Source organism: Ictalurus furcatus, chromosome 10, assembly GCF_023375685.1.
Source record: "Ictalurus furcatus strain D&B chromosome 10, Billie_1.0, whole genome shotgun sequence".
In the NCBI taxonomy this organism is placed as follows: Eukaryota; Metazoa; Chordata; class Actinopteri; order Siluriformes; family Ictaluridae; genus Ictalurus; species Ictalurus furcatus.
Window position 1 is genome coordinate 14,743,149 of NC_071264.1, and position 26,915 is coordinate 14,770,063.

At 39.1% G+C, this 26,915-nt stretch overlaps 3 protein-coding genes across 5 annotated transcripts; all 3 read left to right on the forward strand.

Moving 5' to 3' along the window:
• Positions 1–374: 374 nt before the first annotated feature.
• Positions 375–14,313, forward strand: marchf2 (membrane-associated ring finger (C3HC4) 2). 3 transcript variants are annotated; one of them, XM_053634890.1, is made up of 7 exons: positions 375–585; positions 1,495–1,537; positions 2,008–2,065; positions 2,174–2,436; positions 3,650–3,845; positions 6,843–7,052; positions 10,480–14,313. In XM_053634890.1, the coding sequence occupies exons 4-7, from the start codon at positions 2,261–2,263 to the stop codon at positions 10,636–10,638; spliced, it is 741 nt and encodes a 246-aa protein (XP_053490865.1). In that variant the 5' UTR covers positions 375–585; positions 1,495–1,537; positions 2,008–2,065; positions 2,174–2,260; the 3' UTR covers positions 10,639–14,313. The 3 variants fall into 3 exon arrangements, with proteins under 3 accessions (XP_053490865.1, XP_053490866.1, XP_053490864.1); XM_053634891.1 differs by lacking the exon at positions 2,008–2,065; XM_053634889.1 differs by lacking the exons at positions 1,495–1,537; positions 2,008–2,065 and having other exon boundaries at positions 376–585.
• Positions 14,314–16,542: 2,229 nt separating this feature from the next.
• On the forward strand, positions 16,543–21,704 carry LOC128613773 (myelin expression factor 2-like). The gene is made up of 3 exons (XM_053634863.1): positions 16,543–16,758; positions 19,358–19,530; positions 21,035–21,704. The coding sequence occupies exons 1-3, from the start codon at positions 16,697–16,699 to the stop codon at positions 21,268–21,270; spliced, it is 471 nt and encodes a 156-aa protein (XP_053490838.1). The 5' UTR covers positions 16,543–16,696; the 3' UTR covers positions 21,271–21,704.
• On the forward strand, positions 21,679–26,566 carry LOC128613932 (heterogeneous nuclear ribonucleoprotein M; the record flags this gene model as incomplete). The annotated part of the gene is made up of 13 exons (XM_053635124.1): positions 21,679–21,704; positions 21,792–21,885; positions 21,982–22,203; positions 22,337–22,490; positions 22,596–22,645; positions 22,728–22,788; positions 23,217–23,318; positions 23,438–23,479; positions 23,975–24,046; positions 24,121–24,225; positions 24,315–24,901; positions 25,006–25,057; positions 25,885–26,566. Coding segments are annotated over 13 exons (1,731 nt in total), but the record flags the coding sequence as incomplete, so codon positions are not given.
• Between the last annotated feature and the right edge of the window lie 349 nt (positions 26,567–26,915).

A 26,915-nucleotide genomic window follows, 5' to 3' on the forward strand; every position in this document is an offset into this window, starting at 1 on the left:
TTGCTCGAACCGGACTCTTTCCGTTAGCAAATATTTTTACCGTTATCATCTCTCTCTCTCTCTGTCTCTCTCTCTCCTTATATATATATATATATATATATATATATATATATATATATATATATATATATATATATATATATATATATATACCCTTCGGTATATATTTTAGTTTTGAAGCTGTGATCTAAGAAACACCAATATCTCTGCCATCGCAGAGGCGAAGTTTCTGGAATTTCTTATAAGAAATCACTCTATGTAATATTTCTCTCAATGTAATACATGCATTTCTTATATCATTGACTCCCTTCCACACAGAAAGCAATACACAATGACTTCATAAAATTCTAATTCCAAATTCTTGATGATTCATACCAATCAGTATTAAGGCTGCATCAGTCGTTCGCTGTGCACAACAAAGGGCAAACTGCCTGCGTGTCAACACGGAATTCAGGGTGAAACTTTTCCACGGGCATTCTCTGGTTTGCTTGTTTTGCAGAAAAGCTGAAAAGACTTGCACAGCCCACCCAGGGACGCCAAGTTGTCGTGGAAATTAGACAACACTCGCAGACTCGTCCTCTGAAGGTAAAAAAGTTTATTACAGATGGGTGATTAATACAGGATGGAATAAAGCAGGATACAATAATGAGAGCGCTCTCAAGCGCTTGTGCTGAACCATTGCTATATATATGAAACGTAGAGCATGACACACTTCTGTGTAACGATAAGAAGCAGTTTGAGGCAGTTCAAACAGGCTTTATTTTAGGGTCTTTTAGGTTCTGTTTTAGGTAATTTCCCTCACAATGGTTAAAATGTTAAAATGGGTAAAAAAAAATGCAACATCATTTAACAATACTTTTAAGTTGGCAAAATGCTGTGGTATAAGGTAAATAAAGCACTTTGGGACACTGTTATTGGAAAATAATCAACTATGTGGTGTTGACAGTAACTCCGCTTTGCACCAGGCCACATCGCACCACCCTGTCTGTCGTTGATTATTTTCCTACAGCAGCATGGCCTCAAGTGTTTTATTCATCACTGTACAATTTTAGGCTTGTTTTAGCCATTCTGTGTGAAATACTTCTCTGTAAGAAGTATTATTTTATTGTTATTACTTAATAATGTTTTAAACAAATTCTCCAACAAAAAATATTACATAATGAAGGGTGTATCTTTCTTTCGGGACAGTGGCTTTCACACAGGCCAGAGTGAATTGTAGTTTACGTTCGCGCATTCTTGTGAATATAAACTACACCTCCCATACTACTGCGATTCACAAAGAGTATTTACGCATTCGCTGTGAGTAAAGTAGAACACACAAATGGCCCTTTACGCTTTTCTACTTACGCTGAGCAGTAAACGGAAACGTCGATAGGAGGCCGACGGTTCGTCTGTCAGGCTGGAAAAGAACTGAGTCTGGGAGGTTAGCCAGGCCAAAAACAACAGTAGTTGTTTCCTATTTGTAACGTTACAACTAATTATTTTTATTCGAAGGAATTACGGCCTGACAGGATAAACCAATATGAAGCTACACAAGGTGAGAGCTTGAGATTTTACTAGTTGTTCTGGTAGTAAGGAGTGTAGTATTATCTTAGATAGCGTATTAAACTACGTAGCTAGCGGTGCCGGCTAACGAAGTGTCTGGCTAGCGTTAGATTGTTTTGTACACCAAGGAGACCGACATTTGCATTAACATTTACATTACTTGCTCGACTATTTTGCCATTCAAACGTACGTGGTCTAATCTGTAGTTAGGAAGATATATTAGCTGATCAGCTAACTAGCTCCGTTTCTCCTTGTTTTGATAGGACTGCCTTGCTAAACTAATTGGCCTTGCTTAGCCTATGTGGCTGTATAACGTTAGTAAGAGAGATCGGATCTGATCGTTTGTTTATGTCACTTTAACTACGATGTTTACTAATCTAATCCAAGCATGTATATGTAGATGAATATATGCCGAGAAAATCTTAATCTTTGTCCCTCACACATAATGTTTGACTGAGCCAGTGAGAAGTTTTAGTATCCACTGTGTGTGTCACTTAGAGAAAGCAAACAGGATGAGCAGGTATAATCCAGGAAGTCTCAGAATAACGTAAAATATAAATGCCTCTTTATACATGGCACTTATTATTCAGTTATTCGTATGTCACTCTTTGTCGGTTTTTCTCTGCAGCTCTAGGACCTGTGCTGCCTGAGTTAAGGGAGCAGAGGTCACTCCCCCTGTCTCCCCTGGTCCCCTGTCCCCCTGGACGGATTAGACATGACCACAGGGGAGTGTTGCCACCTGCCAGGCTCGCTGTGCGACTGCACCGGCAACGCTGCCCTGTCCAAAACCGTGGAGGAGTCAGACAACCGCAGGGCGCAGTACGTCACGCAGGTCACAGCTAAAGACGGACGCCTTCTCTCCACCGTCATCAAAGCCCTGGGCACACAGAGGTGAGCTGAGGGGCATGTGTCTGATCTAAAGGTGTTGTGGTTTGAAATTTTCACAGTATGACACGCACACACACCTTGTCTAAACATATCACGGTTTCATGGTATCATGGCGTGTATCATTCATTTAAAAACACACATTCCAGTGGTGAAAACGGAAGAATTTGATTATGAAATCTCTGTTCAAAAGTCTCTTTTATATAAAAACCCAACGGGAAACAAAAGCTCAAATCCCCCTAACTGTACTTATTTTTTTAGACGGATATTTTTGAGAACAAACTTTTCCAAAAGATTTATCCAGTATTTATCACGTTGTTTTTATCAGCTGAAAGACAGTGACTGTGAGGAGCTGTTGAAAAACAGATCTAACTAGCATGCAGCAGTGCTTAAACAAAAACGTACAGTTGTCTGCTTTACTTGTGGTAAGCAATGCCATGATCTTCATGATCTGCATTGGTTAGACGTTGTGTATGATAAAGTTATAGAAAAATAACACCACACCCCTGTCGCGTTTTACTAACTGATGATCTTGTGAATTATAGTGTGCAGCTACAAAGTACAGATAGTTGGTGACTTTAAAATATCCAAATGCTAGAAATTCTTATCTTTTGACATAAAGTGAGCATTTGTAATTTTGGATAAAATCCCAAGGCTGATGCTGATTGTTGTTCCCAAATAGCGTCTATTAAAACTATTTGATTCTGGGCAGCCTAGCAAGTGACAACAAATTAACTAGCTTACTGTGTATCAAATAAACATTTACTTTGTATTCTCATTCCAACGTCTTAGACTTAACGTCCCCGTGAAATAGCTTGAGAGCCATGATTTTGATTCTGAATGTTCTACAAAATCTCAACCGTGGGATGGTTGGAAAAGGATATATTGCGTGGAAAGTTGCACAGCCAAAAACACATCAACAAGCCATGCCTGCTTCTGAAAAGCTTTAGGACAAGTATGTTATAGAGAGCATTTAAGACTTATACAGATTGAGTCATCAATTATTTAAAGATATATATATATTCTCCTGGAAGTGGCAAACAACTATCTCTCCCAAAAAAAAAAATTCATAGTTTTTTCTTCTTGTAGACATACTGTATATTGTATTGGTGTCCATAACATTAGGTGACCGGTACCAAAACTTTGAAGCAGCAATTTTGATTTCAGGGGCAGTCTAACATAAAACTAACAAAACAATACATTAAACTCTTACTCTCAGTGATGGTCCGATTTGCCGGATCTGCCATGAAGGGGGCAACAGTGAAGGGCTCCTTTCGCCATGTGACTGCACAGGCACTCTGGGTACGGTGCATAAGAGCTGCCTGGAGAAGTGGTTGTCCTCCTCCAACACCAGCTACTGCGAGCTATGTCACACAGAGTTCACCATCGAGCGCAGGCCGAGGCCCCTCACAGAGGTAACATGACATCTGTCCAGCTGTTCGTTCGTCGGTGGGTGTGGTGTGGTTATGTGGGTGAGATTGAGTACCTGGTGTTTAGTGTTTTGTTATGTTTCACTTTGTAGCCAACTTGCAGTTAATGTGTAAAATCCCATTTACTCTCAATGTGTAACTGCTGCAAACAAGTAAGGGATTCAGTATTGAACACCATGGCACTAAACATGCGATTTGGATGGCAAATATGTGTGCATTTTTAAGATGCATTGTTAAGATTGGAACAATTAAAGTGCACCTATTATGGTTTTTCAAATATTACCTTTCATGTAGTGTGTTATAGTGCTGTTTGTGAATGTAAAAAGTCTGCAAAGTTTCAAAAATCAAAGCGTACGACAAACTGAGTTATTGACTCCCAAAAGAAGGAACCGATTCAGAACAGCTGAAACGAGTCGTTAGTGATTCCAGACTTACCTCCTGTACAAACCTACATAGGTTTGTAACAAAAAGCCCCGCCTCTGGTCTTCTCTGGTCTCACTGACAGCAGTAGACCAATCACAATAGATCGGGACATCTGACCTATCAGAGCAGAGTGTCCTCTCTGAAAGGAGGAGTTTAGAGTGAATCCTTTAGAACAGATCATTGAACGAGTTGTTTGTGACACTGGGGGTAAAAGTTAATGCTGCAGTTTAAATTTATATACAGATTAAAGTGTTTTTTGACTTTGGATGCATGTAAATCTATTGTATGAGACCTCAAACAAAATTACGCATGTTTCTAAACCATAATAGGTGTGCTTTAAAGGTATCCTTTTTTTTATCTTCCAAGGACCGGTGCAAGCTTGTTCAGGGTATTTGCCACCAGGGTGCAACAACACAAGTCTTAACTTTGGCTTAAAGAAATGTTTGGAACGTTCAGTGAGAAATGTAATGTAGCACTTTCCCAAAATGTATTTGATCAGCCAACAAATGATGGAAAACAGTCTTACCCAAAATGAATTCATTCACTCATTCATCTTCAGTAACCACTTCATCATGGTCAGGGTCATGGTGGGTCCAGAGCCTATCGAGACTCACCCAAAATCTTTTCTTTAAATACATGCTAAAATCTTCACCTACATGCTTCCAGCAACTTAATGAAGCTATGTTATCTCGGCTTTAAGTAAATGACTTTGAACACGTTGAAATCAGTGTTATTTTACAAAGTTATTATTAAAAGTTGTGAATTTAAACAGTCACACTCGTTTTCTTGTTGATACCAGATTACACTATGCAAAACATGGTAGCTGTGTCTCATAGTGCACAGTATGCTATTATGCTGTACCTAATGTACCTCAGTGCATAACATGTGTAGTATGCAAAGACACAGCTAGTCCTTTTTTCCAAGGTGGCTGTGCCATGAAGTTCCAGCATCACATTGCTCGAAATGGTGCCCTACCCACTGAGCACTGTATAGAACAAAATTGGTGATTTTGCATATTGAACATTATAGTTCACTCGCTATGTGCATAAAAGACAATAAAGTTATTGAGCCAACTGTAAACCAAAATACATATGACTAGAAATGACAGACAGGACACAGACAACTTCTAAACTACTCGTAACTCCAATGAACAACAAAAGAAACAAAGGTCAGACAACAATGGCATTAATGGCATTAATGGTAAAGAGGGAAAATGGTGTACTTCTGATTTTTCAACAGATCATTCCATAAATCATCTGTGAACCTTTGTCTGAAAACAGGGAACCCATAGCGTTGCACACTTTTGTTTTTCCTGACTCAGATCATTAACCTAAGCCATGTTTTCTCCGAAATTACCCAGAAGAAAAAGTCCCAGGAACTTTTTTCAAGGGACCATTTGGTTCCTCCAGACCTTTTGTTGTCTGCGTTTCTAAAGTACTGTGAAGATTAGGCAAGTTAGTCCGGTGATGTATGACTGCGCATGACAAGCCCATGGCGAGGATATGAAGCCTCGAAGTATGCTGCAATCAAACTCATTATTGACACAAAGTAAGCTGATTTTAATGATGTAAGAATGTAAAATGTTTGCTCGGCTCATAAAAACATGTAGCAGGCTCTGATTGGAGCACAAACCTTTGAACAGTAACAAAAGCCCATAGCAAAGATACAAAGTTTCAGGCAATCAAACTGGTGATCTAGTGGTTAGGAGTCGGCACTTTCACCACCGTGGCCACCAAGTTTCAATTCCCGTTCAGGGGATAACCTCCTTTGTTAAATCTTTGGTTAAAGGTTGATGTTTAAAAAACAGACAGTCTATTTTCTGAAATCTGATAACGACACTGCAGCAACCACAAGCATGGAGGACATTCGAGCTGTGCTGCTGTTAATTGTGATGTATTGTTTTGCTAAAGAGGTAAATGAGAAAACGCTGCAGAAGAGACGAGCAGTGGTAGTAAAGCGAATTCTCAACACTCGTAATGTTAGACTTAAATTAAGTAAACAGATTTTATCAGCTATTGCTGAGATGACTGAGACGAGCGCGCACGCACGAGCTTCTCTCTTCACTGGTTTCCTGTGTGAACAATGCCCAGCTTGATCGTTTTAAGTATACTTTTTCATTGCGAGTCGCCATTTCCAGTTCCTGCTATATTTCGTCCTCAGCATAAATACTTAATAAGGCCTGAACCTCGTAGTCAGTCCATCTGTCATATTTTTTAAAAAACGCCACTCAACCAATCAGCATGTTCAGTGTCCAAGTCCCACCCCCCCAAAGTTCCTGAAAAAGTACCACCTCCTGAGTATGGACGTTCCGAGCGGGAAATATTTTACCTGGAACTTAATTTAGACCCTGATCCCTGCAGTGGAAACACACAGAGTACCTCCAAAAGTCCGTAGTTCCTGGGGAAAGTTCCTGCGGTGGAAACGCGGCTCTAGATTGTATTTGACTTCGGTTCATCAGTTTTGATAGAGCAGGAAAAATGGTACAAAGTGCAGAACCACTGACCTAAACAATCTGTGCTTAATCCACCTTTAAATTACTTTTCCTTTATTCATCTACAGTGGCTTAGGGACCCCGGGCCGAGAAATGAGAAGCGTACGCTGTTCTGCGACATGGTGTGCTTCCTGTTCATTACGCCTCTGGCAGCCATATCGGGCTGGCTGTGCCTGCGAGGGGCTCAAGACCACCTGCACTTCAACAGTCGCCTGGAGGCAGTGGGCCTCATCGCTCTTACCATCGCTCTCTTCACCATCTACGTCCTCTGGACTCTGGTAACATCAGCCCCTCTGTCACACACACACACACACACACACACACACACACACATACACACACACAGGCCCCACTGACTGAGGGAGAGAAAGGGTGTGTCTCAATCAGCTCCCTAGTTCAGCAGTCAGGGCACTGATCAGGGAGTCAGCCATTTAAAGGGCTGTCTCAATCGCAAAATCCTTCCAGCGCACTGGAATGTTCGCTCCCTAAAAAATCCCACAATGCCCCACAAAAACCATGGAGTATTGATGCTCGCTATGTTCCCTTACTGGAAATGACATAATTTTTTCTGAAGCCTCTCAGCTTGAAAAAGATGGGGGACAAACTCTCATCCAACTTCTGGCTACAAACGTAAGTAGCTTCTTGTTGTTGTTGTTGTTGTTGTTGTTGTTGTTTCTCTCAAATGATTACTTACATTAGTGATTTTTAACTTTATTTGATGTTTGATTGTAATGACTTTTAAGTGTTAAATGATTACCAAACCAAAAAAATCCACTAGCTTGCCTATGATTCTGCTTGACATATTATGACAGAAATGCGTGTGATTAAGCCAACACATTTATATGACATATAAAACCTACATATTTTAAAATTTTTAATTTTTGATGAAGTAGTCATGTCTCCGGAGATTCAGTTATCAGTGTCCCAGTGTGCAGTGAGCCAGGGTCCTTACCAGTGCCTGAACTCATGTACACAATATACAGATTTACTACCTACTGAACTCAGGAGCTGTTTGAGACGCACCCATACCAAGAGAAACACATCATGTTAAATAAGCATTTACAAATGACAGACCGGTGTGCCACGTTAATTTGCTCACTCCCCCACACTCCCCGATGCAGACTCCCACTAAACCATGCCCCCACCTGCCACAGATATAAATCAGCTGATATTAGATACATTACAGAAATGAATAGTAAAGCTTTAAAAGAGTTGTGGAGGTGCTTTTTATTTCTGATTTGAAGAATGCAGATAGAGCAAAGCGAAAAATGTGTAAAATGTTCAAACGATTCTCAGTGCAAAAGAGCATGAGAAGTGACAGAACACAACAGTGCCTGGAGTACAGGAAGGAGGTGAGCTCTCTAGTGGCTAAGAGATGGAAACAGATTGTGTAGGTTTTTGTTTGTGGCTGATTAGGAGTCTTTATACCACAGCGGTCAGAAGATGTTGATTCATTTTCAATAACAGCAGCTCTGACAATAGTTTGTGGTAGCTGTAAGGTTTATATAAATGTGCTCGTTGTATTGTTCTCATTTATATAGTAACAGCAACTTATATGATGAACACTCCACATAATTTAACCATAATAATAAACGGATTTTAAAGTATTTTTAAGTATTTATATTTAAAAAGAAAAAGGTTGAGATGGTGAAGTCTTCTGTAGGGAGACCTTTATTTACCATTTAATGTAAGGAACCTCCAGTGTCGGTGCTTTGTAAAAGTCAGTAAACTTTCCACCATGGGGAAGTCTTTAGAAGAGAGAAATTTGTGTTTCCCAGTTTCTTGCTAAAATGAAAAGCTTATTAACTTTGAGAGAGTGAAAAGAGAGGTTGGTGACATCAAATTGTGTAATGTAAGTTAAAACAGTGATGGTAAGTGTAACTATAAACTGATAGAAAGTATGATGTCTTTTTTTTTTTCTTTTCTTTTTTTTTTCGGGGTGGTAACAGGCCAGGCCACATCGCTCCAACACATCGACCCAAGTATTTTGTTCTTTACAGTGGAAATCTGCTAGTGGGAAGGGGTTGAAATATGATGTGTGGTAGATGAAGAGCGTTCATGAGTGATTTTCCTGATGCATTTGGTGTACAGGAAGTGAACAGATGGCAGGTCACACCCAATTATTTTTGTCTTTTTGTGAGCCGGCCTTGCTGCCGTAACCGAACAGTGATGGTATCAGAAGATTTTACACTTTACTTCTTGAGCTGTCTAAGGAAATAGATGATTATGTGTCAGGTGATGTGAAACGTGTTCATATCCCATTTAAGTGAAATCTTGTGTTTACTTAAATCTATAAGTAGTTTCGGATGATTGAGATTAGGTGAATTCCTCATATCTTGGTTTTGGAGGTTTTGAGGATGAGATCATTCTCACACCATGTTACAGTGCAGACCACATGATCTTAGTGTGGTGACTCATAATTTCCTGAAACTAGTTCAGTAATGGTGCTTTCTTTGGTGTATTTGATGTTCACTTGTGAGACTGTTTGTGAATATAGAGAACAGGGGGAAGGGAGTAGGAACACAACCCTGAGGAGTTCCTGTGCTGAGAGACAGGACTTTGTATTGTTTATATTGAAAATCTGTGTTTCTTTTTTGTTGTTGTTTTGTTAGCAAGACAATGTCCCATAGCATGATGCTGTTTTATCTTCATGTGCTGGAGTCTGAAGAACATTTTCACAGGATTTACTGCGTTAAATGCCGAGCTGAAGTCTATGAAGAGTATGTGGGTGTAGGTGTTCTGAGACTCCAGATGTTCCAGGATGTGAACGAGTGCCAGACTGACATCAGCAAATCTTTTATCAAGCAGTGGGCTTGAAGTTGTTAAGATTTTGCAACTGGATTGATGGAACTAGGAGACCATGCACAGTCTCAACGAGGTGTTAAAGCTGTTTGTAAAGGCAGCGGCTAGCACAGCACCGTGATTAAAATGTGCCAGGAGAGAAGTGATTTGGATCAGGTGTCTGTCTTGTGTTTAACCCATTAAAATCGGTGTGCACTTTCTAAAATGATGAATAGTGGAGATGGATTAGCAAGTGAGGGACGAGAGTCACATTGTTATTTTAAAAATGTGCAAAACCTGGTTGAGATGATCTGGTAGATTGGGGTTATCTAAATAAACACAATTCTGGTAGACTTTTCCTTAATGATTTGGTGTTGTGAGCATGGATGGATTTTCTCCTGAGCTGTATAGATAGCTTTTCCAGATTAGCTGTATAGTTGGCCATGACTTTCCTTATTGCAGATGATGATATTTAGAAGATTTCCTATTTACCAATTATTACTAATGCCCACTAGTAGAGCAGTAACACCAGCAGAGGTGGTTTTGTTGTTTGGACCAGCTGTGTCCTCAATCTGCAAACATGGGAGCTCATCGTCAGCACCGGTAATCTCTTCTGTTCGTAGCAGCAGGTTGTTCAGGTGTTCAGCTCCAAATCCTCTAGAGAGTAGTTGTCTCGTGTAGTTAAGTTAGGTCATACTTTATTAAAGAAACCCATTTATGACCAATCAATAATAGCATAAAAAGCAAAACAGAGACAGACTTGGCAGCTGTCATCTTGTTAGCTACATTAGCTTTTCATAGTGCAAAACTAAAGAAGCAGACTTTCAGGTTTTGGCTGATTGACTACGTTTGATATTACCACATTTGTTCCTTTATTTTGGCTGAAATACCTTTGACTGAGTGAATCTTCATCTTTGTCCACAGGTGTCATTCCGCTACCACTGTCAGTTGTACTCCGAGTGGAGACGAACCAATCAGAAAGTGCGCCTGCTCATTCCTGATGCCAAGGGTGCCCAATCTACCCAGCATTCCTTGCTCTCCACAAAGCTGCTGAAAAAGACGTCAGACGAGACCATTGTATGAGAGCCGCGGTGTTTTTGGGAGGGTGGGGTACACGACACAGTGTTGGTATTAAATGTGCTAAAGGTTCTTGATGTGTCATGTCATCAATTAGAGCCGCAGCACTTTTGAATGCATTCTTTTTCTATTTAATCCTTTTTATCTAAGTATATGAGCACTTCTTTTATTTTCTTTCTTCAACTATATCTCTTTTTTGTTGTGTGTATTTTTTTTTTTTTTTTTTAAGTTTCTGTGAGTTGTTTGTGGTTTAGAAATGATTTAATTTATTTGTCTACACAGCAATCATTGAGGCCCCATACCACACAGCGTACTGTATGTTTAAAACATTAGGGACTCTATGAGCAGAGGTAGCTGGTTTAGGGGACAAATCCAGGAAAGCAGGAGTAGCTGTTGAAACTTCAAATGAAACACATATCTAGATTTTTTTTTTTTTTTTTTTAGTTTCTTTCAAAATTATTTTCGTCTTGATTGGACAGAAAATTGGCCATTGCCAATTTTTGAGTACTTTAGCCCATGTGACAATTGGTATATATTATAGAAGCTCAAACTTTTGCAGCTTCCTGTATGTTAGCCCATGTGGTGATTTTAAAGTATTATAGGATGACAGGGCCTTCTTGTGAGGCCTGCTAACAGAATAGGCTATAACCGAGTGAGCCACAAGCACCTGATCTTTTATACATGGTCCTATAGAGGGGAGAACACTGAAGTAGGAGTGTACAATAAATTCCTTCTTTTTATTTTTAAGGCACAATGTATGCCCTCTACTGTGCTCAGTTTTTCCTGCATGCATAAGAAAAAAAAAAAATCCCCCCCCCAAAAAGTCTCATGATATTAGTGACTGTTAAAGTTGCTATTTCAGATTTTGTCTGTGGGTCAGCATAGGCTATATTCAGCACCTGTTAAAAGCGAGCGTCATGCAGAAAGCGGCATACGGTGGTCCTACAGTAGTAGCACTAAAATGACACAAGTAGCCTAGATGTGTGCTGATCAAATGTAGTTGTGTGTATGCCTCCAGGATTCATGGGAAGCATTATGTTTTTCTTGAGGTCATTATTGTGACAGACGTTACTTAATTTTAAATGTTACAGCTACACATGGCTGTGTGAAAGGGCAGAATGTGTTTGTGAGTATGTGTGTACACTTTTTTTGTATCTGTATTTTTGTTTTTGTAGCAGTTTTACATTGTTGAATATGCAGTTATTTGGGGAAGTTTGTCTGACAACAGGGGAACAACTGTGTAATTATCTATTTACACCACTTGAGTACAGCCAAGATTATTGCCCTGCATGTTATATGTTACAAGAATGGTGTGCAAAATGTCATCACCTTAAAGGGAAACCTGTGTCGTGATGCTAGGCCCTCCTCCTAATGGCTTTATGGACCCCTTGACCAAAGTATGGCCTTTATGCAGTTCTCGAGGGACCATCTGCTTCTGTTACCTGGCTCTGTTCACATTGGAAATATTACAAACATCTCTGTAATGTCCAAGGAAATACAATATCATCTGGACAGGCTTTGTACATTTGTAGATACACTTCATGTCTGTGGAAAGCACTCAAAGCAACAGTTACTGTCAGTTCAGGTGTGTGTCTGTGTGAGTGAATGTGTCCGTGGTTGGCAGTCGGACTGTGTGCGTGATTCTGACCTTCCATAGTGCCACATTTGAAACAAAAAGGTGCTTGGATCTGTATATAGAGTAAAAAAAAAAGAAGGTTAAAGATAAATCCCTCAGCGTGCTGTTCGCACAGGTCATCTTGTCGTTCTTAATGGGGTAAAAGTCACCAGAGAGATTTCTTGCAAATTATTGTTACTACTTTTCGTGTCTCAACACACAACACTCTAAATGAATACTCTTTAGGACAATGTTAAGTTTTGGAAAGCGTTGTGCAATAGATTAATACTAAAAGCATTCGGCATTAATTGTCATTTTTTTAACGTGATGTTTTTGAGAAGGAAACAAATGTAAAAAGATCTCTCTGCAACATTATTTAGCATACCTGTTGTGTGTCACAGGACTGAGTGGCTTTGGGTCGAGTTAACTTTTTCTCAAGTGATCATGGATGCCCAACCAAGAGAAGCCATGAAAATGGTCACAAATCAGCAGCTAAGCGCAAATTCACTACTTAACTGCTGCTCTTAGTAACACTGTCTCTCATTGGTGTGCTTCCATCTGACATGTCTGCCTTTTTTATTTTCCTGGTCATTTCCTCTTTATTTTGCAATGTGAGGTCATTTGAAAAAAAAAAGCTTGAGTGCAATGTCAGCAAAATTACAATGCACTTCTTCCCTATAACCTTATCAGTACATGTAAGATAATTATTCTGTAGACATATGAAGGATTTCAGGACTACATTCAGACAGGAGAGGAGGATAGTGTTGGTGGTGTTTTATTTTTTCCTTTATATATCCATGAGTTTCCTCCACTATGCAACCTGCAGAATTAAGCAGCCAAAAGGCTATTGTGTTATTCTGGTGTTAATATGGCTGACCCAATTCATTCCTTTCACTCTACAAAAAAAAATGCACGCTTATTTGTTTTATTCTTTTTAGTCATGTTGCACTTTTACAAATTTATGATTGGAAATGGGTTAGCTTGGCCTTTTCCACTTGACACATTTCAGATAGGTTAAACTCCCTCACTGATAGAGAACTGGTCCACTTTTTGTTCAACACAAAAAAAAAGTAATCAGTCTCTTTCTTTTCTCTAAGATAAACCTGAGCAAATTTAAAACTTGTACACAATTTGTTTTACTTGATTTGTCATTGTGTTTTAATGTATTCAGACTGTATGTATCATTTGCATTGTATGTCTTCTTTTATTCCTTCAGCACCATATTTTTATCACTTTACACCATTTTTGGGATACTATTATATTTATGTAGTGAAGTGGATAAAGGCTGGTGTGTCTGTATTGTCCTCACTAAAATTTGTTGGTGCTTGCAATCAGCCAAGAAAAGTGTGCAAAGCAAATTAAACATGATGCTCTGGATATCGTGTTATCTGGCATGTTATGAGTATTTACACCCTCTCCTTCCATTACAATACCTTTGACTTAGGTCTAAACTAAAAAAAAAATCTAAACATTTTTGAGTTGAGTGCAAAAGTTGTCATACTTTATAGATTTTCGTGAATTGTATAATTAGATTTTTGTTCTCGCCCTCACCCAGAAACCACAGGGGATCTCCCAGCACAACTCTCTGATAAGCCAGTAGGAAGTACAACTGTTCTGCCCTGATAACTTGCTGTGCATTTTTACCATCCAAAGTAACATGTGAATGAGGCTATTGTATACTTTTACTGGAAAATTTGCATAAATGTAAGTGTGCTCAACATAAAGATCAATTCCTATCTCTTAACCCTTGTGTTCTGTTCACCACTTAGCATATTTACTTTGAGCAGCTGAGACAGGAAATAATATTTTAAACAACCACTATTGAATACATTGATAATGGATATAAAAAGTCTACACACCTCTGTTGAAATGGCAGGTTTTTGTGTTTCTGTAAAGTTACAATAACCTGGTTGCATAAATGTGCACACCCTTTTATAATTGGGGGTGTGGCTGTGTTCAGAATGAGCCAATCACATTCAAGCTCATGTTCAAAAGTAATTATAATACAGCTGTGATCAATGAAATTATTCTGTTTAATTCCAAATAAAGACCAGTTTTTTTCTGTAGGCTTTTCTTCACATCATCTTGGTTTCATCTGACTGTTGAAGCCATGGTCTGCAAAGAGCTTACAAAGCATGCATGATAGCTCACTCATTGAAAGGAAATGATCAGGAGAGGGGTATAAAATAATTTCCAAAACATTAGGTTTGCCATGGAACACAATAAAGCATCATGCTTTAAGGCTGCTTTTCTTCAGTCAGAACTACTGGTTTTATCAAGGTGGAGAGAATCATGAATAGCTACATATACCAGTCGATATTAATGCAAAACCTTCAGGTGTCTGCTAGTAAGCTGAAGATGAAAATGAATTTCACCTTTCACCACAACAATGACCAAAAGCATACATTAAAATCAACAGAGGAATGGTTTAACCAAAAAAAGCTCAATATTTTTGAATGGCCTAGCCAGAGCCCAGACCTGAACCCAACTAAAAATCTGTGGGGTGACCTAAAGCAGGCTGTGCACAGGAGATGCCCTTACAATCTGACGGATCTAGACTGTTTTTGCAAGAGAGAGTGGGAAAATTTTCCCAAGTCAAGATGTGCCACGCTTACAGACTCTTACCCAAGAAGACTGAGTGGTGCAATAAAATCAAAAGGTGCTTCAACAAAGTATTAGTTCAGTGGTGTGCACACTTATGCAACCAGGTTATTTATTTTGTTTCTTATTTTTATTATTTTTTATTTCCCTTTTTTTATGCCTCGAGATGATAACTTGTATGTGTAATCAGGTATGAGCGCAAATAAGACATGGTAGTACTGTAACAGAAGGAAATTCATCTATTTGTTTTGTAAAAGTAGGTGACAGTTGATAGTTCACTACTTTTTGTAATCTATTTTATTCTTGGCCAAAACGACCCGAACATATCCTGTGTAACATATATTGAAAGGGGGAGTATAGCAGAAGCACCAAAAGTGAATTTGTCATTTTCCCCATTCAACAGAGTAAAATAAGCCAAGCACATAAAATTTAATGTTGGAAGAAAAAAACAAAAACAAAAAAACAACACATTTTTGTAGTATTGTTGTACTTAAGGAAAACAATTAAGACAGATTATTGTGACCTGAACAGAACACAAAAGTTAAAAATACCTACAGTATTTCACTGGAATAAAGTTGGCTGGACGTTCGATATTCACAGAGATGCGGAAATTAAGGGACCGTCTCTAAAGTTACATACGACATTGTTATACACGTTTCTAACTTCTATAGAATTTGAAGGGAATGACTTACAGTCATATAACCAACTGTAGCGTGTTTATCTAGGTGTCAGCTATAATGCACACCTTTTAGATTTTTGATATTTAACTTGCATATGCTATTAAATCATATGTAAATTAGACATGTATTTCACTACAGAATGGGCTCATACACAAAATATGCCATTATTTAAAGCTCAATAGCATTTGAAGGGAATGATGTACAGTCACACAACCAACTGTAAAGTGTTCGACTAGGTGTCAGGTATGACGCACAGATTTTAGATATTTAATATTTAACCCTACAATGCATGAACCAAAAAATCTTCACGAATGCATAAAGGGGGTCAAAATGACCCATACTGGATTGAATGGTTTTCTTCAAAAAATAGATGTCCTATTAATGAAATAATTTATATATATATATATATATATATATATATATATATATATATATATATATATATATATGGTATATTTTGTGTATGAGCCCATTCCGTAGTGAAATACATGACAATATTTACATATGATTTAATAGTTTATTTTAATAAATAACAAAAATCTAAAAGGTGTGCTTCATACCTGACACCTAGATAAACACTTTACAGTTGGCTTCATGACTGTAAGGCATTCCCTTCAGATGCTATTGAAGTTAGAAACGTGTTTAACAATGTTGTATGTAACGTTAGAGACGGTCCCTTAATTTCCGCATATCTGCGAATATCGAACGTCCAACCAACTTTATTCCAGTCAGTATTTCAGTGTATCTCTCCAGATCGTATGAGTCAGTTTTAAATAGAATTGATTCCTGATTAATCTGAATAATATGAATATGTCTGAATATTTGTGGAACCATAAATATGACTGTATTTTTCACGTCTTTCTTCGTGTTGGTGATTTCTCAAAACATTTACAAAGAAACTGATTGCAGAAGTGACCGTTTAAATATTGACGATATCTGAATCGACTCAGAACCCGAATCGGCTCATTTGATTCAGGTTAGTACTCGTTTCCCAGCATGCCCTGTCGTCCTCAAATATCCATTTCGTCACACAGCCGCCATTTCAATCGTCCTGGAACACACCGAATACGCTAGCTCAGTGTAACCGTGTTGCTTAACAAATATATCAGTACTTTTTAGCTAGTAAACGCTGCTTTTCAGCTATTATTAGTTTCTGACATTAATTTGTATGTCAGTTAAAGAAGAATTGCCGAAAATGTCTGATGTTGAAACAGAGAAACCAGGCCAAGGGTAACGTTTACACCGCGAACTCTCGGAGTTGCTCTTTGTCCACTTGCTGTTGTTTTTGTAGTCATGCTAACAGATGCAAATTTATACTTAATCAGTTTTCTAATTTTACTGTCTTGTTAGCCCGTATATTATTATTAAACTTCAGGTTGATTAGCTAGAAGAGCGCATTAGCTAGCTGGCTAGTTTGATAACAAAGCCGAAGGCCGTGTGGGCCTACTTTGTTCTCAGATGTTAGCTAGCTGTGATTTGCATCCTATTCAGAACAACTAGCTGACTAATAACGCGGGTTTGTACATTGGTGATTTTAAATCTGTAGCCCACTGTTTCAAAAACAGTCCTGTGGGTTGAGCAATACTGCTTCTGTCTGTTTAGCAGCGTGTAGAAAGCAGTGCGTTAGCTGGCTAAGTGGTAACTAGCAGCGGAGTCGTGTTAGCTATCAGTAGTGTAACGTTAAGCTTCTCATTGTTGTATATAAACATTAACGACTGCTTGTAGTAAATGCGTGATGTTGCGTTATTAGCTTGGCTGTGCGGTAGTTCGCCTATTTGTCCTCCTTTGGCTGTTTTGCTGCGGGTTTGTTGGGCAGGCCTGAACCGCCTGGGGCAATATGGCGCACATTTTCACGCATGAAAATTCAGGTGTTTTGGGAAAAGCATGGATTTAATTAAACTTTTTTTGCTGAAATACAGACTACGGACTTTAGCATTATTTATATGCCTCAAATATTGGGCTCAGTATTCAGATATTAAATAATCTTAGAGATGCACCAATGTATCGGCTAATAATCGGTATCGGCCGGTAAAGGCAATTTTCACTGTATCGGACGATAGTTTAAAAACATCCGTTGATCAGGGCTGATTATATCCTGTCAATCAAAAGAGGGCGGGGAAACACATGGATTTCGTGCTGTGTGTAAAGAGGTCTGTTCTGTGGATTGATGACAAAACTGCAGATCGTAATCTCTGTACTGCTAAAATTGTACACCGGAGCTGCTCAGCTGAATTAAAGGGGCAGTGCACCATTGAAAGATTTAAATGAAGATGAGTTGACAGAAAAATATACACTGCACAGAAAAATATATTTGTAGAGTAGTGTATTTCATATCCAGTTAATGTTATATATAAAAAGTTGATGTATAATACCAGTTTGTTGTTCGGTGATGAAGTAGAAATGCTTTTGTTTGGGTTGAGTGAATGTGAGACTAACAGGAGGTTTTTTAAAATTCAATGTTAATATGCATTAATAACATTCAATAAGTTAAGAAATCTTACTTTAATCTTCAGAATTTGTGTTAATGTTAGAGTAATGTGTTTTCTGTTTGAGACCAGTTACTGTGAAACACCTTGTTGAAATGGAGAGAATAAAGTTTTTATTTGCATTTCTTTCAGAATTGTGGGATTAATGATTAATTTAAAAGAAGGCATAAAAGGCAGCGGTATTGGCCAATATCACTCTGAATAATCGATTATCGGTATCAGCTGAGAAATTTATTATTGGTGCATCTCTATATTATAGTCTTGCCATTTATTGGAACAATACAGCTTTTTTGTTGGAATAATTAGGTTCAGGTTAATTCTGTTGGTAGACTAGATGCTTTGACTTATTGGAGATTGGATTAAACATGTTCAATTCAAGTGCCAGACTAATATCTAGTTGTTGCTTTTTAAAAATTGTGTGTTAAATATATATAAATTTGATAATGCTGTTGTGACTTCCCCCCTATTAAAAATAACTTCTGCCATCATGGCTGTGCGTCCCAATTTGAGAAACATAGCTCTATGTAATGTTTTACTTGTTTAGCAGGTACTAAGCAAGTACTCAAAAGTAAAGCTTTATCCTAGATACTGCCTGGAGAGGAAGGTCTGGAGATGTTTGTGGAAGAATATAACACTTGAGTTCTCTGATACAATCAAACCAGTTTTCCATGGAACAGCTCGGCTCGCTTTACTTTTCGGAGCTTGCTTGTGTGCCATCTTCCACTCGCTTTCATGTGGGAATTATGTTATTATTGAAGCCCTGTACAAATACGCGGTCAGGCCGTGTTCCAAACACCTTTCCTGTTCACTGAACACTGACATATTAATGATGTAAAATAACTGTGTTCTACAACCTTCATAGTGCTCGATATGATTAAGATCGATTCAGCCGAGAAAGGAGTGACTTCGATAAATGCCTGTTTGGAAATCGTTAACAAGCGAGGTGTGGAAATCTAAGATAGAAACCTTTGTTGTAATTTTATCTGTAACTGGATCAATTGGGCATAATTCTCAATTAATAGAATATTACCATACACAAAGTATGTATTAAATGACGCATTTATTTAGGCACGATGCAGAACCGCTAGTTAAGGAGAATTCCCTTCACCCTCAGTGCGTGGCTCACGTTTCGTCTCGGCTCGCTTGGAACCTCGAAAGGTGGTACTAAAAAAGGACCAGCTACTATCCACAGTGGAAAAACACCCCCCCCCCCCCCTTTATGTCCTTTCGTTTTGCAAAGACGGCCAGACATGGGAATTTTAGGATGTTTTGTAAATGCAGCTTGGAAGCTCTGATAAGTAGATGGCCTATTTGGTGCTTTTTTTTTTTTTGGTCTCTTGTAGAAATGCAATGAATGGAAAGCCCATCCATGACTCCAGGAAGGAGAGATCGTCCAAACGAGGAGGCGGTAGATACGAGCCCTACTCCAACCCCTCCAAGAGATACCGGGTTTTTGTGAGCAACATTCCCTATGATGTCAAATGGCAGGCGCTGAAGGACCTCATGAAAGAAAAAGGTAAGACTCGTATTTGATAGTGAGGTTTTGTTGTTTGGAGGATTTGGTCCCACTTGGGACATCAGTGGGTTATTAAGTGTCCTTAGAATAGTGTGTATTGTAGGGTGACTAGCAAAACCCTGTCAGGTTGGTGCCGTTTGAAGGCTGCTGTGTAGCAGTTAATATAATGCATTTGTGGTTGCAGTTGTGCATTGGCTTAAAATCCATTCTGTATATGGATGCAGTAATGTGCTCCTTTAAGACTGGAAATAATGGCACTCTTAAGTGATGTACAATGCCTGGAGGGTTTTCTCTGAGCTCTTTGAAGTTTCTCATTTTGTATTCGGGTTCATGTTTTAGAGGTGCTCATCGTACGCATTTATTTTTCATGCCCTAAAACCTATACTATTCAGCCTGGCCCTTTGCTGGCTAGTATTTCCTTTTAGTGCCACTCATGAAAGATTATGGGACATCCAACTATCATGTCTTGATGAATTCCTCGCTTTCCTATTAAGTTGTTGTACCACACTTTTACCAAGTTTAAATTTTCTGATTAAAATCCTCAGAGCAAGATCTGAGGCCGAAATAAGGAGCATAGGCCCATAGAGTTAAGATTTTGTAGGTACTTATTTATTTCAAGGAAGCCTCCATGGCTTATGGTGTGCAAGCATGAGGAATATGTTTCGTGTCATTTGGAAATTGTTGCTTGTAGAATTAAATTGCATTCTCTCTTTTTAGGTATGCCAGAGTGAATGTTGTCACAGCAGATCTTCACATTGTACCTTTGCCTGGAAGTGTCAGTTTTGTTGGGGTACAGGTCTACAGAGCAAAGCAGCTTCTTAAGCTCGTCTTTTCACATCTGAGAAACGGGCAGACCATTGACTGCATGGTTGATCTTGTTGGCATTACCATGTTTCGTTAAAAAATGGAAATCTTATGTGGCTGCCTTTTAGGTGTTAACAGTCCTTGAAGATTAACAGTGAGTTCAAAGGCCTCTACTGGCATTACTGTGATTTCCTTCTAGAGGAGCCGCTTTGGTCTCAATTTTGAGTTCTACTTTAGGTAATCATAGATGGTGCCATTGTGGTTGGGTATGCAGTTGATACGATATTGAGAACTGGCTTGTTTGTCAAGACTAAACATGCTCGGTATAAATGTGTTGACTGGTTGTACAGGTAGCTCACTAATTGTGATCACACTAACTTTTTTAAAACTTAGTTAGTGGTCTAGTGGGGAAAAAACACCCAAAAGGCAATGCATTAAAAATTCGTAAGGATGGCTCGAGAGGTCGTAAATCTTCCGGTCATTTATGGTGTTGAGGTTTCTAGCAAGGACAGCTTAAGAAGTATTTTTAAGACAACAGCTTGCTTCATGTAGACCTGTACCAGAATTGTTGTGCTGGGGAGAGGCTCTGGACTAGCAAGCCGAGCTCACTGTCACTGCCTGGTTGTGTGTCTGCTCTAAACTCCCATTGTTTTCTCGGCTTCTCTCCCTTGGTGTGTGTCTTCTGGAATCTGATTTGTAGTGGGTGAGGTAACGTACGTGGAACACTTAATGGACGTGGAAGGCAAATCAAGGGTAAGTGCAAGAGACGAACCTCCATTTGTCCGCTTGAGTTTTCTTACATCATCTCCTTTCAATGTGGGGCATTCAGACTTAGATTTGAGAGTTGAAAATGTCACCGTGGATGAATTTTGGCTGAATGTGGATGCTGTGGTTCAGAGTGGAGCCACAGGGGGTGGTTTCTCAGCTCAATGGTAATTCTGGCTCGTGTGCGTTCAGGCCCACTGTGGGCAGCATTCAGAACTTTTTATTTCTTTATTTTTAGTCTCACTGAACTGAAAGTAGTGCGTGGTGTTCAGTAGATAATGATGGTTAGTATGGCTTCAGTGAGTCTTAACAGCGAAATAATAGCTGCTCACTTCAAGTGGAGTTTAGGGAAGGAACATTTTTGTTCTGGTTGTCATTAAGTGGAATGAAAGCAAGTTCTGTAACTTTTAAATTGTAAAAAAACACCACAAAGAACGATATAAAATGAATTATAGCATTGAAGCATTTTTTGTTGGGTTTTTGTATGGAAGCAAGAATGTGTTGATGTTGTACTGCATTTTCATCACTGTTGTCTAATTGTTGCCTTTTGTCTGTTTTGTGTTCCTCTTGCCATGCTGATCTCCGCATGATCCAAAGGGTTGCGCGTACGTATTTTATTTATTTTAATTAACGTTTACTTGGTTCTCTGCATAATTATTTTGCTAGTCTAATCATGCTCTTTGACCTGGCAGGGTGGTTGAGTTTAGAACTGAAGAACTGATGAAGAAGGCTGTGGATAAAGTCAATAAACACAACATGAATGGACGTCCTTTGAAAGTGAAAGAGGTCATTTTGGGAGTTATTTTCAATGACAAAACCTTTACTGTAGAAATTAATTTATAATGTCCCTTTGTTGATGGCTAATGGTTGCTACTGTTGCAGGACCCGGATGGAGTGATTGCCCAGCGTGAAGCCCACAGGTCTCAAGGTGGGGGTGGAGGACCTCCTGGTGGTATGGGGGGAGGTATGGGTATGGGACCTGGACCTGGTGCTCCCCCAATGGTCAACATCCCGCCGAGTCTCTTGAACAATCCAAATATTCCTAATGAGATCATCCATGGCCTTCAAGCTGGCAAGATAGGAAGCACAGTTTTTGTGGCAAATGTAAGTTGTATATATGCTATCGAAGGCAGGCCCACTTCAGATCAAAAATATTTTATTTAACGCCAGAGCTCATGCTGACCGCAATAATCAAAAAGATGTGTAGTGTTTACTAAATGGAGAGTTTCCTTTGCAGCTTGATTATAAGGTGGGCTGGAAGAAGCTGAAGGAGGTGTTCAGCATGGCTGGGGTGGTCATCCGCACCGACATCCTAGAGGACAAAGATGGCAAGAGCAGGGGCATGGGAACGGTCACCTTTGAAATGCCTATTGAAGCTGTGCAAGCAGTCTGTATCTTTTTCAAGTGTAAAAGGGCTATAAAGCAGGATTTGTATTACTTTATGACCATGTTGAAACTGTCTTTTCTGAATGTCTGTTTTCCTTAACTTGCATTAGCCATGTTCAATGGCCAGCTCCTGTTCAATCGAACCATGCATGTTAAGCTGGTGAGTGATCACTTATATTGAGGGTTCTTTGAGTTTTGAATCCATTACAGATATGCTAAAATAATTTGTCATGACATTCCAGGACGAGAAGTCTATGCCCAAGGGTGACTTTGCTCCCCCTGAGAGACCACCTGCACTACCCCGTGAGTAATACCTAATCCCTTTCTGCGACATAAAACATGACTGCTTTATACTCACAGGAAATTTTAAATAATAATAAAAAAAAATTATGTATAGAATAATTTATTGAAACCTTTATTAGAGGGTTGTCCTATAGATCCTGTGCAAATCGGGGAGCAACGCAGCCCCCGCCCCACCCAAATAAATATCTAGCTAAGTGCTAGTAAACATTTTACTGCTTGCTTGCACATGAATGGGAATGTCTGTATCTACTATTCACCATCTTTAATTTGCATCACTAAGATGGGTTCAGACCAGTAGTGTTTTTGCAATGTCTCTGATTGCTGTCAATGTGTCGTGCTTCCCAAATGTAGTTTTCATATGACCATTAAAATGTACAGAATTTTGTCCTATGCAAATAAATTTAATCCTGTTCTCTGGTGATATGCAGGTGGTCTGAGTGGTATTGGTCTGGGATTGGGGCCTGGTGGACAACCCATTGATGCTACACAGCTGAACCGTGGTGGAGGGATGAACAACATGGGGCCTGGAGGTGACGAAACCTTGCTTTAGTGTATTTTTTATTTTTTTTTAATTTTTTTTTTGCTTGTTTGGCATGTTTCCATACTTTCTCACTGACGCCTCACTCTTCATTAATTCATTTCTCTGTAGGAATGGATGGGATGGGATTTGGTGGCATGGGTAGAATGGGAGGTATGTTCACTCAGGACATCAGCCATACATCATTCCATAGACATTCATTCAATCGTGTTGAAAACGACCGTCATTAATGTGCAGTACTTTTTGCAGAATAGGTTACTTCAGTACTGATGGAGAGCTTAATGTTACACAACACTTGTATGTGCTTTAAATAAACGTTGCTGGGTGAACAATGAATAAGATGAGTTTTAAGATGTTCTCATGTAGTTTAAGGCAAATGCACAGCGATGGCATTTTATTCAGGATTTAAATGTGAACTTGAGCCTTAGACACAAGCTTTTCTATTCTAAATCTGTTTGTACTCTGAATAGATTTATGAACGTGTTGACCAAGTTATTTATTGAGCAGTTGACTAAAAAAACGCATGCCCTGTTAGTTCACTACTATCATTCACGAGTCTTTAGTAGCTGCATGTTTTCTCTTTAGCTGTTTAGTGCTTGTTTCTCCAGTTGTTGTATAGAAAATTCCAATAATTTCCTTGTTCTTAAGGAATGGATAATTTTGGAGGTGGGATGAACAACATGGATCGTTTTGGGCCATCTGGAATGGGGAGGATGAATGGTGAGTTACAGAATTGTGTAGTAAAAGTTGTTTAACTTCATACCTCTCCCACTAACTGAACTATCCTTTTGCAGACATGGATCGTGGCATTGGGGCTGCCTTTGACAGAGAATTTGGTGGCCGCAACGAGATGGGCATGTCCCGCAATAATTTTGGAGACTCTTTTGACCGAGGAATGGGTCTGTTAACAATGACTTTTCAAATTTACCTTCAAGACCTTCAAATTTTCTGAAGTGCACACTGTATGAATGTTCCCTCTGTTTCATAGGTAACTCCATGGGAATGGATCGCATGAGTTCTGGCATGGACCGGCTCGGTGCCAACATGGATCGCATGGGCAGCCTGGACAGAATGGGGATGGATCGCATGGACCGTGTGTCTGACCTGGACAGGATGGGTTCTGGCTTTGATCGTATGGGTTCAGGCATGGACCGACTGGGACCCAGCATGGACCGACTGGGATCTGGCCTGGACCGTATGGGCTCTGGCATGGACCGCCTGGGTCCTTCCAGTTTTGACCGTCTGGGCCCATCCAGCCTGGAGCGCATGAGTGCAGGCATGGATTTTGCCTCACCAATGGGCATGGACCGAATGAATGCTGCTCTCGAACGCATGGGGTCCAACTATGAGCGTGTAGCTTCGGGTGGGTTGGATCGCTTCCCAGCCCCAGGAATGGACCGCATGGGTTCCAGCATTGATCGCATCGACCGCATGGGCTCAGCTGGTGCGGGAGGGCAGTTTGATCGAGGTGCAGATATGGATCGTGGTAACTTTGGCAGCTTCGGTTCAGCGGGACAAGGAGGGCCAGGAGCTGGAGCCAATGCCAGAAAGGGTTGCCAGATCTTTGTCAGAAATGTAGGATTACATTTTAAGAACCAGCACTAAAACTAATTCTATACATGCATGAAAAATACAAGCAGACTTCTCTCACTCTGAAATGTGTTTTATGTTCTCTGCAGCTGCCATTTGATTTTACCTGGAAGATGCTGAAGGATGCCTTCAATTCATGTGGTGAGACATCATCTTAAATTAAAGTATTTACAAATATTCAGGAGAGAATCTTGTCAATTGACCTGAGCTGCTTAGAATTAGCTAAAACCTTCCTCAGACTGCGTTCACATAAAATTAAGATCCACTTTTAAAATGTGCTTTTTAAGCTGGTCTTTAAACAGGATTTATTCTTAAAGCCCCACCAATACAGTTAACCTGATCCCCAGTGACTTCCTGTTCATGGCATATAATCACTACCAGTGTTGTGTAACATGTTACAAGGTAACATTTTTCTTTTCCCTGTACAAAGTAATGTAAGGGATTATTTTACAGTTTTAAATGAAATTGTATCTTAAAGTGATTTGAAGAGCGTATAGTGGAAGAGATGCTAACACTGCGCTCGGTAGAATCGCTGTCTTTTTAGACACGTACTGAACATGATACCTGTGTAACAATTTAATGTATTAAGTAATTCATTTGTGATTTTTTTTTCGACGTAGTCATTACTAAAGTAATCTGATTAAAAAAGTAACTAGTAATTGCTAATTACTTTTTTGTTAGTAATTAACCCAACTCTGAGCACTGTGTAGGTTATAACCTATTGGCATATTTCCTATAAGGCATATGCCCAGTGCCTTAACTGACATGTGACCAGTGTGCATTAATGCATTTTTTTTTTTTTTCAGAGTCTCTTCACTACAAGGAACAATTTATTTAGCAATAAAGTTCAGAAAACAACTAAAGTATAGTTTCTTAAACATTAAAATGTGGATTATTTATTTTTGTTTTGCCATTTAAAGTAGTATTTTAACAGGGGCGATGTTAATGGTTTTCTTTATCTACACTAGGTATTGTGCAGTATGCTGATATCAAGATGGAGAATGGCAAGTCCAAGGGTTGTGGTGTGGTTCGCTTTGACAGTCCTGAAACAGCGGAGCGTGCCTGCCGCACCATGAACGGCTATCGACTGAATGGCAGAGAGATTGATGTGAGGATCGACAGAAACGCGTAATCCACCAGTGATCCTTTCCCTGTCCACTTTCTCCACCTCTATACAGAGCTTTCCATGTTTTTGTTCATCACATTTCTACTAGTGTGAAACTGGTGCCGTTTTAGTTTTTGCTTGCTTAAGTTTTTAGAGAACAAATTTTTATTTTTCTTACCCTCCCCACTTTTTATCCTTATGCTACTCTGAAATGACAATAAATGTCAAACGTTGAGATGTTGCTGTTTGGGTGTTTTTCTATGACTTGTATACTTCTGTAACAGCAGAAGAATTGTAGCTGCTAATCTTTTAAAAGTGAAAGACCTGCAGCAGTAAGTTGCTTTTGAACATTTACTTTACAAATTTTGAGTTTTAAGGAGGAAAAACAATATGTATGCAACTGTGAATCTCTGAACCCTAGAACTTGTGTGTTTAGACTTTCCAACAAGTCAGAGTGGCTTAAGGTGCAGTGTTTGCAATAAATACTGCAGATGTATCAAACAAAATCTTTTCTTCTTTTTTTTAAATAAAAATTGTGGATTACATTTGTTTATTCATTTAGCAGATTCTATTATCCAAAGACTTACAAATGAGGAAATACAAGCAAAGTGATCTCAAGACAATACAGGTAGTGAAGATTTGAGTTCTCGAGAAGCAAAGTGCTGAGGAGAGGCGTAAGAGCCAGTGTAAGCTCAGAATTTATTTTAAATACAGTAACACTATATATTAGTCATATAAATGTATATGTGAACTATTTATACTGATTACATTCTCTTAATAAAGTGGAGAAGTACTTATGACTTTTACAGCTGTGACACCATCTACATGAAGTTTGGTTTATTCAGGATGGTTTTCTCAGGGTGGTGACAAACATCATAAATGGACTGAAATTAA